Source organism: Patiria miniata, unplaced genomic scaffold (assembly GCF_015706575.1).
Source record: "Patiria miniata isolate m_02_andy unplaced genomic scaffold, ASM1570657v1 HiC_scaffold_14, whole genome shotgun sequence".
Classification (NCBI taxonomy): domain Eukaryota; kingdom Metazoa; phylum Echinodermata; class Asteroidea; order Valvatida; family Asterinidae; genus Patiria; species Patiria miniata.
The window spans coordinates 14,081,132-14,092,735 of record NW_024037052.1 but is presented as its reverse complement, the minus strand read 5'-3'; the positions used below and the strand labels follow the sequence as shown (position 1 = coordinate 14,092,735).

The 11,604-nt window shown below is 39.2% G+C and overlaps 1 protein-coding gene across 1 annotated transcript; it reads right to left on the bottom strand.

Annotated features, from left to right (window-relative positions):
• On the bottom strand, nt 1-9,112 carry LOC119721817 (oxygen-dependent coproporphyrinogen-III oxidase-like). The gene is made up of 7 exons (XM_038191773.1): nt 8,566-9,112; nt 5,757-5,823; nt 5,533-5,625; nt 4,671-4,721; nt 3,821-3,895; nt 2,445-2,563; nt 1-130 (listed from the first exon to the last, which is right to left on the bottom strand). Exons 1-7 carry the CDS (start codon nt 8,601-8,603, stop codon nt 1-3), a joined length of 573 nt encoding a protein of 190 aa, XP_038047701.1. The 5' UTR covers nt 8,604-9,112.
• Nucleotides 9,113-11,604: the final 2,492 nt, after the last annotated feature.

The following is an 11,604-nucleotide window of genomic DNA, read 5'->3' as shown; positions in this document are numbered from 1 at the left end:
TTATAGTATCCAAGCACGCGATATAACAAACACTGTTATTACAAGTTTCAAGCAACTTACCGGATGGATCACACAGCTTACTCCTGCGGCAAAGAAGGGTAACTTCTTCCCTTCGTCTAGCTTCTTCCCTCTGTAAATAACAGACAAAACTTTACACTTTTTAATCCTAGTTTTTGGTGAATTTGAATTAGTTATCTATAACAAGTCTGCTTTTGTCAATGGGACTCGATCTGACAACTTTCTGTTTCAGACGCTTGCATTCATAGCAATGATTGGTCTTTTTTTTATCACTGGAATGGTAATATCTATTAATAAGAGAGAAATTAAAGTTGTTACAGATGGTGAAATTTCTTTAGAAGATACTTGTACATTTGTTTAAAAATTAAGCTAGATGAGCACTGAGTATGAATTGGAAATTTGAATTTTGTAAGAAAAGAAATGCCTTTGTGATTAGTTCTTGATCTGACAACCTCTGTTTAGTTATGCAGATGTCTGACCATTTAAGGCAATGACTGGTCATTTTTTGTATCATTCAAATGATAACTAAATTTATTTTTAGTACGCCATCTTGAAAATCAGAGCGAGGCATATAACGCAAACAAACATGGTGGCATAATAGTGTGATTGACACTCTTATAAATGGATCGATAGCTCAAAATTCCGCGAACATCAGATATGGTCTATTAAAGGTCTATTAAAGTTGGTACAGATGGTGACATTTCTTTCAGAAGATACTTGTACATAAATGTTAAATAAGTTTGGCTAGGTAAGCACTACATCATAATTCCTCCGCTTTTTATTTGGTATTCAAAAAATGAAGAAAGTTTTTTAAATGTCCACATTTAGTTTAATTATCAGATATCAACAGAACTTAACGACGGACAGCCTGATAAACTGTAAATATACATGGTGCATGTTGTAGTAGTCAGGCATGCAACTGGGAACTTACAAAAAAAAGAGGAAATTCAAATCTTTCCATGACTTTGTACAGTGTTTTTCTATTTTCAATGGCACACATGGGAAGACAAAAAAGAGGAAATCTCAGGTGATCTGAAAAAAAGTTGCATGCCGGAGTAGTGGCTTCATTGGCTTGTACAAATCAGTGTTAATCTGAATAATCATTACATGGGACTATTAGAGGTGTAATTTGAAGCATGATAGTATACACTGAGTGTTTTTCCACATACAGTGGAACGTCGCTATACCGAACATTTGGCTATACCAAACATCGTGCTTGGCTCCTGATTTTTGTGTACAAAACGTACCAAACATTGTTGTTGATGTCAACAGAAGAGTGACAATTTGCCATTAATTCCCCAAGGAGTAGAATGGCAAAGCAACCCATTGCTGTAGGAAGTAAGCTCAAAAACTGTGTAACTACATAATTCAATAGTTGGCATGTGTTCAAAGTCATCTGTCAGTAACTAACAGGGCATGCAGAGTGAAGTTCTGAAGGGCGCTATTTATTGAAAAGCGAGTACCGGAGCACCAGCAGCTTAAAATCGCTATACCGAACGATTGCTATTACAAACAATTTCGCGATGTTTGTTATAGTGGCGTTCCACTGTGTAACTTTTTTTAAGTAGATTTGAATGAAAAAAATCCTTCAGTGTAATTAATACAGGGTGAGTCAAAAAAAGTGGAACCCAAACCCCAAAATAAATTTCATATTTTACAAAAAATATGCAGCACCAAAAATAATAATGACTGGAAAGCCAATTTCATAAGCTACTTTTAGATGAAAAATTACTGAAATTGCTCAATCCATTCAAAGAATATCACCATTTAAACGCAACGACCCTAAAACCTGTCTAGCTTTTTTGGACTCACCCTGGACATTAATGCAGATCTTGTATATACATGTAATCTTATTTGCTTTATGACCAGTGATACATTAGTGAAATTCAACGCTTTTCTGCATACTTGCACTTAATTCTGGTAATTGTTTCTTAATAGAAAATAAATAATGAATTTGAGTTCTTGAATTTCTTTGTCCGCGGTGACAATAATTTTCGTCTTCTATTTTGTCCCCTATTACCTTGGGGATATTTCTTATATTAGGCCCCCCAAAAAGTCTCCGGTTTCTGGTATGCACGCGTGTCGCCGTAGCCATGCGCGTCGGCAAAATGAAAAAGGTTTTTTTTCCAATAAAAGATGATGTCTCAAAACCGCCAAACTCACTAGTTTGAGTGGAATCCTGCTGCTGCACAATTTTAACGTGTTTTTAGATGGGGTTATGATCGAGAATAAGCTTTATGTGGCCTCTGTGGACTCCCATATATTTGCACTAAGTTTAGTCGGGCACCATTTGCAGTCATCAGCCGACATTTGAAGCCAAAAAAAACGGTAGAAAAAAAAAAAAAAAAGCTGCGTCGCCGCACCACTTTTTGGGCAAGCTCCATACCAGACACCGGAGATTTTTTTTGGGGGGGGGGCTTACCTACCTTGATCTCATCTGTGCAACAGCTTTTGATGTAAGTTCCCCACTGACAACAGACACGTTGACACCAGCTCTCTCAAACACCTTGCCGTCCTCTATGAGACAGGTCACCCCTCCCCCTCCCTGTGAAAAGCAAGGAAGAACTTGATCAATTATCCCACCAGCATGAGTGGAACACGGAATATCATCTTCAAGCAAACTTGTATCCTCGATCCTAATTGGTCGATTCATGGCAACAACATTGTGATATTATACTGTATCGCAAGGTCCATATCACACCCTGCGTATTGTGCTATTTCAAGATGCGAGCGACATTTCAGCTGCATGCACTAAACCGTGAAGGTTTGCGTAAAGCGTACTAGTTCCATCTTTACTGTGCGTCAAGTTTGCTTGAAGATAAATTCGTTATCACGCTCACGCTCGTGGAACGTGGATAATGTAGTGCATCTGTGTCCCACATACCACGTGGCCGAACAGTCGAAATAAATTATTCCATGTTCCACTCGCGCTCGCGGGATAACTTACAATGTAGTGCGTCCTATGCGTCTGCGTCCTACGAGGCTGAAGGCCAAGTGGCATATGGGACACAGACGCACTACATTTTCCGTTTTTCATGAGCACGAGTTGGATAACGAATTTATCTTCAAGCAAACTTGACCCACAGTAAAGATGGAATATGCACTGCACACAATCTTTTCAGCAGTTATCGTATTACATGTACGTGCAGCAGGAGTATCGTCCATATCTAAGAATGCACTGAGTGCAATATGGGATAATACCACACTGCTGCTGCCATGGATCGACCAATCAGGATGCAGGATTCACGTTTCCTTGAAGGTAACAATTTTGGCTCTTTTCAGCAGTTATCCTATTACATGTACATGCATCAGGAATGGTGCCCACATCTTAGAATACACTGAGAGTGATATGTGATAATACGATGCCATGGATCGACCAATCAGAAATCCAAGATTCAAGTGTGCTTGAAGATAAACAATTTTGGCTCAATTTCAAGGCACTGCTTTAGCACACAATTCCTTTGCTTTTGCAACTTCATTCCACAAATAAAGATTCTAATTCAGATTGTCTTTTTAAATAAATAAAAAAAATTGAATAACGACGAGTAACTTTACAAACAATTTACTTTCTTGAAAAACATGCTAGTCCCATTGAAGAATTTTTTAAATCGAGTAATTATTATATAGAGAAAGTAGCACTTTAAAGACTAACTACAATCAAAATTATGGCATAATTGTATCTAGCAGACTAACATAACTGTATACATCCTGCTCTTAAATCGAGTAGACAGAGATACTGGTAAATGAGTCCAGTCCAAGAAATGTGTTAAATTGAAATAATATAAATGACCAAATGTCTTACTGCTTGTCTTTCCCATCTGTCGACAAGAAACTTCTTTTCGCCTTCAATTTCTTCAAGAGCTCTGCAAAGGTCAGCCTGCATCAACAAAAATACTAACTGCATTTAATTACATTTTTATTGATATATTGTTGTGTTAATTATATTTTTATTTACAATTTGTTGATACAGCTGGACAACTCATTGTTGAATGAGAAACCGAAAATCAAAAGGAATCTTCAAGTTATTCATTCATTGAAGAAGAGAAATGAAGAATGTCAATTTTGGACACTGTCCTCGTTTACAATGGCCAAATAAATAAGAGATCCCTTCCCTTTCATCGATCTGAAGCCCAGAATATGGGCTCCGTGCGCCAAAAAAAAGAGGGCGCCCTTTTACCTAGCAACGACTTCCCATGGGTGGGACATTTAGCTGGTTGACGCACACCGTTCCTTGCGTGTGACGCAAAAACACTAGGGGATTTGTACTAAGTACACGCAGTGGTACGGCCGCGCGTCGCCGCAAAATTGCAGTCAGGCAAAATGGCGTTGGTTGGTCACCCCCAACTGCACTTTCTTTGCCGGTGAGGGGGTACTTGTGAACGGAGCGGATAATGGGGCTCAAACGAGCTCTTACAAGAGCTGTAGTCAAGTCCTCACAAGTCACTCCCAATCTCAATTCCAGTGACAAGAAAATTGAGACAAAGACATTCGTTTGTCATTGTTCATCCGTTATGATTTGACGTTTGACGGATGTGGCTACAACTCACTGGAGTTCTTACTGAAATGGCAAGCTAAACAGCGCCCTCTCAGTTTAATGCACAGAGCCTTTTCGATGCAAATTCATTCAATGGCAGGATGACTGGGAACCTCACCTGGATTTTCATGATGAACAGCTCCATTCTTGACTTCATGGCTGAGCTTTGCTGGAAATAAATGCACGTATCGCAACGTTATCATCAGTTGTGCCATTATTTAGATGCAATTATTTAGAAACAATGCAAGTGGAAAACCTGGTTAGCCTCTATTCAGACCCAATGTTCATGTGATATGCATTCGTGGGACTAATTTAATCTCCAGTATGGTCCACAACCTGTGAAATTATCTCCAGTACGGTCCATAACCTGTGAAAGTAAACAGCTTTTAGATGTTCAGAGCACTCTGCTTCCATAAGATCTACATCATCATTGTAGTGGTTTTCATTACTGGAGAACTTCACTTTGTAATCAAAACCCTAAATTACTGTTTACTAAAAAAAAAATCAATATTGAAAAATCCCCGATATCGTCGCGTCAGTGCAACAAGGTCGTATCTCCTAAAATGGCATGAACGACGCAAAATGCGAGTTATAGAATGTCAAAAGGTCGTATCTCGCTTAAAATAACCCGGATGTACACGCAAAGTCTATGGACATCGAGATTCGACCTTGTTGCACGGAGCGTATTCGCGCGAGATACGACTTTGTTGCAAAATGGAGTTATGAACGCAAAACGTGAGTTTTAGAATGTCAAAAGGTCATATCTTGCTTAAAATAACCCGGATGTACACGCAAAGTCTATGGACGTCGAGAAACGACCTTGTTGCATGGAGCATATTCGCGCGAGATGCGACTCTATTGCAGAATGGAATTACGGCCTTGTTGAGCTGAGGCGACGATATTAAATTCATAACCTTAGGGTTATCACCAGGAATTGTTGCTTATTATCTATTCTACTTCATAAAATCTTGAAAGCAAACCTCGAGGGTGGTAGCAGGTGTAATTGTCTCGGCCATAAATGTATTTGCACTAGAAGTTGAGGCAAATGATGTTTTGGCCAGAAGTGGACTTTTCTGAGGAAAAAAGAATAAATCATTTACATAAAAAATAGAAACTTTTTCTTTTTCGTTTTCAATACCTGTTTCATCCGTGCACTTGCTTTACTATTTGGTAACAAAGCGGCAAAAACTTGTTGTGGTCTTACCTTTTGCCGGTATGTTCCATAGCAAACAAAACCACCCACGACAGAACCAACAATCAGTGGCTTGAATCTGAAGAACAAAAATTGATCTTCCATAATGAATTGATCCAACTAAAACCAAAATTATTAAAAATATTTAATCGTAATTTCAACATCTGTAAAATAAACTTCATGCAACAAGCTGATGAAACCACGGTTGTGGAAAAATGGACACCAATTGTTCTCTCCATCTGTTCTGGAGTATAAGACTAGAATATTTTTTTTTCAATTCAGTGAGAGTTCGCTTTTTGTGGGGTTTAATAGCTGCACATGAAATCCTACAATTAACATAGAGAGGTAACTATCAACTGAGTTTGTATCATGAAAGTACTTCAGCATTGCTTACTGTAATTTAGTCTGCTTAGGCCTATTGGCTTTTGCTCAATCTTGTTTAAAATACAATGGAGGTCAAGGGGTACACAGGCCTCTTAATATCCCATGGCCCCCATACAGTTACGCAGCATCTTCAGATAGGCTTAAGTAACTAAATTATCAAGCAACACCACTTAGATCTGGGGACAGTGGGCATTACACCTGTACCTTAGGGGGGCATTTTATTGTCATTTCTTATGCCTTAGGGAGACACCGGACATGTAACAACTCTATGAGGAACATGTTACTTTTTTTTTAAATTCATATTGACAATATATTTGCAACTATATTATCAACATATTGTCCTTTTCCAGCAAAATTGTAGCTATTAAGATAGGGTTATGGCTCCTTTAGACACGATCTTTTCTGCCATCTTTGGGGGAAAAAAGGGGGCCGCCTCTTTCATTTTTTCCAAAAAGCCCAGACAAACAACTTTTGTACTCAGCCTAAAACTAAATTTTTAATACTAAATACTAATTTTGTAAACACATTAGGCCTATCATTCTTATTTGTTTCTTGTTGTCAAGTTACACAAAGAAACAGGGCCTGTGACTATGTATATCAATAGGGCCTACAAGTAAATGGTGCGTATGGGAAGAACTTACTGTACAACTACAACTACAAGGTCGAAGCACCAAACAAAAAGCATGGAGATATTCCTTGTATTATTAAATAATAATATTTGTATAACGCTAGTCAGTGATGTTGTTAGACCCAAACTGACGCCTCGTTAATGGGTCAATGTCTATGGTGCTGTATACAATTTAAAAAAAAAAATACTTAAAAACATGCTGCTATTTTAGTATTTTAGTGTTAATACTATAGTATAGGCCTAGGTGCCTACTACAGAGTTGTCCGAAAACGTTTTAGTGTTTTTCAGACGCACATTTTTCCAAAAATTGGGGAAACGTTGTTTTAAGATATAAGTAAAACTATAAGTAAGCTGTTGGTCGGTGGTAAGCTTTGGAAAAAAACCTAGATTAAGAAATGGCAGCCATTTACAGAAAAATGGTCAAAACCATTTTGTCCACCGGCAAATCTATGAGACATGGTCAAAACAATAGCACTGCATGCACAAAGCTTAGAACTACAATAACGATGGTCGACATTATGGAGTACCAAAGTGCGACGTCATTTAGAACCAGAAAGTGTACCGGTAGTGCAAACGACTGGAGTACGTGCGCGTGTTGGTTCACGGGCTGAATCATGCGCTAATGTCTTTTACACACATTTTGTGCCCGTGACGTATTCACTTTAGCACTCCATATCACAGCTGGAGTTACCCAGCCCTGAGTTTTATCATTGGGTTGTCTATTGGGGCTGGGTAACTCCAGCTATCCATATCATAGACTAGCCCCACTAGTGTGACCGTCGGTATGCTGCGCTGAACCTATAAAGGCCACACACCGTGGTCCGCGCACTACTGAGGACATTTTCATAAAATTTGCAGGGAATTTCTTACATATGGTTGTATTCTACGATGTCCCATCTATCACTTCTGGGATGCTTAGGTGTAATGATGTTCAATTTTCCGTGATATTCTTGAATCTTTCTGGAGCCCATATGCACTCGTGAAACGTCCGGTGATGGCAGCCATTTTGAATGTGACAAGAGATGACCTCAAGCTGTGACGTCACGTTTATGCAAATTCCTTGTCGAGCGAGGGCGCGAGTTGCAAATGCGACGGCTGTTTCCTGTACCATGCATTTATCGTCTGGGGGCCACGTGCACTGATCTCTATTCAGGATCTACGGCACAGGAAACAGCCGTCGCATTTGCAACTCGCGCCCTCGCTCAACAAGCAATTTGCATAAACGCGACGTCACAGCTTGAGGTCATCTCTTGTCACATTCAAAATGGCTGCCATCACCGGACGTTTCACAAGTGCATATGGGCTCCAGAAAGATTCAAGAATATCTCGGAAAATTGAACATCATTACACCTAAGCATCCCAGAAGTGATAGATGGGACATCGTAGAATACAACCATATGTAAGAAATTCCCTGCAAATTTTATGAAAATGTCCTCAGTAGTGCGCGGACCACGGTGTTTGGCCTTAGGTTCAGCGCAGCATACTGACGGCCACACTAGTGGGGCTAATCATAGACATAATCCGCATGTGACACTGTTTTTTTTTTTACCATTTTCCAGTGCCGCCATTTCTTAATTTTAGCTTTATTTCCAGTGCCGTTTTCACCACATACCACCAACATCTTGTAGTTTAGGAATATCTTAAAACTATTGTAACATGTTTCCCCTGTTTTGAGAAATCTGCATCTTAAAAAGTGTAAACTTTTTGGGGACCACCCTGCAGACAGACTGTGCAGTTTTTCAATTGTACGCAGTCATTTTCATGATCATGTAACGCGTAAATAAATTAGTGCTAAAAACTAGTACAAACCTTGATTTGAATATGTAGCGAATGGCTGATGATGCCATCACGACAAAGATTAAATGTTTTGGGCTTCGAATGAATGATGTGACGTGAACAAACACCTTGAAAAAAATCAAATAAGTGTTCCCCACATTCCGTTTTCAGGGTGTGCAGCAGACGACACTCGAACTTTGGTAAAGTGTGACCCGAGCGTGACCTACGTACATATCGGCTAGCGCCCTCTAGCGGCAACGCTGGGATTAATCACGACTCCTTCCAGTTTTAGTCCACGGCCATCACATTCACGTAATAAAATTTATAAAGTGGAGAAAATAACTCAAACTCTGATCAGAAAGCTTAGCTGGGGGTCAATTTAAGTTCGTTTATTTCGTAATAATCCACTGAAATAATAAGCATAAAAAATCCCTATTATTACGATACAAAACAACTGCATTTCATCTTCATTTACAGCCGTATTTTCCACAGTCGGTCAATAGGCCTACGTTGCGGAGTACGAAGTCTGCATTGCGGTACTGTTCAATGAATGAACTCAGTACGGCAATCACTCGATGGATACATTTGAGTAATTTAATTTTTTTTTGGGGGGGGGGGGGGTGTTCACGTAACCACATTCCGTTGCTAACGCACGCAAAACAGTGTTCACGTACGCGGGCACCCTATTTTGCAATCACCTTCCATACAGTTGAAGATACTATTTCAGGCGGAATTATTTCACAGGGTATGATTTGATAATATTCCCTTCTTCATTTTGAGATTCGCATTATTTTCTTGTTTTTTTAATTTTCCTCCAACAGGTTTCTGATGATCAAAAACATCCAAATATGAGTAAAATTCACCTCAAAATAAAAACCTAAACGTTAGCTGCTCTTCGTTTCTCTTGGAAAAATAAGGAAACAGGAGAATTTCTCTGCTGAACGAAAAGCTCATCAAATTTGCAATAGTTCGTTTCCAGTCTTCCTAAATAACACGCGGTCCTTGTACTGACAATATGCATAGACAGACAATCCGTGATATACTTCAATTGAAACATTTGGAGAATATTGAAATCCCAAAGTGTCGGCAGCAACCTGGCGTAATATTAAAGGTCCTTAAAAAATTAGTATATGTGGCTGAACGTCAGACTAGCTGGACTTATTTAAACCCTTTTTTTTGTACAGGTCATGCACCTTCATATTCCAGTTGAGGTTAAAGTTCAAGAATTCGATATCGATCGGCCCACGCCGAAGTGTTCATTGTATCTAGACACAAAAGCATTCATGTTAAAGAATTCACAGGTGCTTCGTTTCATATTCAAAATTGCCCCCCAATTTACTGACAAACAAAAGCACAGGGACAAAAATCAATATCAAAGTCGACAAGAAGTCAGGAGAACTCAACGGTATTTAATTTATTTATTTATTTATTTATTTTTGGGTGGGGGGGGGGGGGGAGTCGTTTTACATTAAAATAGATTTCCTATTTCCCCTCAATTTCCAGGGGATATTTCCAACTTAACTATAATTTCAGATTCTCAAAGCAGATGGTTTTTCACTTATCTCAGATTCTTTTTTGTTTAATGACTTACCGATCTTGAAGCACAAACCTTTGAGTCCTCATTCAGACCCGGATGTAACAACTTCTTGCACACTAGCCTTGAGCACTGCACTAACAGTATTTCCTGAAAGCAACAAAAACGTCTATTCAGTATTTAACAACGTTTCATTGCTGTTACTTAAAAGGTTCAAGTAGGCCTAATGTTTGGTTATCAAAAAAAGACCCCGAATTAAACAAATTTTGTGACGGCATGCGGTACGAGTTGGCGTTCTTGACAGGTTGAGAGTTTGAGTTGTCATGGTTGTTTGGAATTCAGTCAGCAACATTAACTATCTGTGCCAAATTTTGTTGGGAATTCAGTCAGCAACATCAACTATCTGTGCCAAATTTTCCCTTAAGAATAAGTTGAATTCTGTTTCATAATTGCGTTTACTTACAACTTTTCCACCGACAGAAGACCGAGAGCAAGGAAGGGGGCTCGAAGTGTGGCGAGTTCACGTTGAATTCCAGCTTTGACGACGTATTGTCTCTCCCGTGCACACATCATGGTAGTATTTCTCGAACTTAAGTTGTGCTGACAAGTCCTGTAAATCTATTCGCAAGTATAACATGAACTTCACATTGTTGCCTTCAATACCTTGAGGTATCGTATTGAAGGTCAAATAATCCGCTCGAAACAACGTCAACTTTGGGGATGTGTATTGTGAGATAAATGTCGGCAACAACTTCCGAATATATGACAACAATGACTTCAAAGGCTCGTGCGTAAATGAATGATCACAAGAAAGCAGCCGACAGCGTGAGTAGCTGTGTGATAAGGCAACGTATGTGCAATTTTACTTGAATGTGTTAAGCTTATCATTGTGTCCATCCGCGGCCATTTTTCGTACCCAAAATTCACTAAAAGGGCAATGCTTACGAGACCACAGTTAATCCAATATCTTATCTTTCATAATGCTTTCAAATCTCATGAATTGTATCACATTTTACAAAATACTCCTCCATTTTTCAAATAATTCGGTGCGCACTATTTTCTTTGACGGGGAGTGATATTGAGATGCGTCTTACTGAGTTGGTCACCCACGCCGAGCGGTGGTGCTATTGGTTAAAAGTGAAACGCTCACAACGCTGATTGGCTGATGGTGCATTCTTTGCAGCTGCATTTGTTTTGATGGCTTTTTGTATGGGCGGGGGAGGGGTCCGAATGCAAAATAATGGAACAATGCCAACATACGCAGCGTGCTAAACAAAAATGTTACAATTTTGGTTTACATACATTTTTTTCTGGCAGCCGTTATTGTGAGAGAGGGGTGATCCTTTGACCCACTCCACTGAACCAAAAGGTGAGAGAACATATTTTGGAATCGTTTCAAATGTATTAATTGCAACGTTTTGAGTTTGCGTCAGTTATCCCCGGAGAAAAGTCTACAATTTAACTATTCAGAGAAAATCTTAGCAATCACGGAAAGGAGACATTTCTTTCTTTAAAAATCTCACAGGGACAATCAAAAA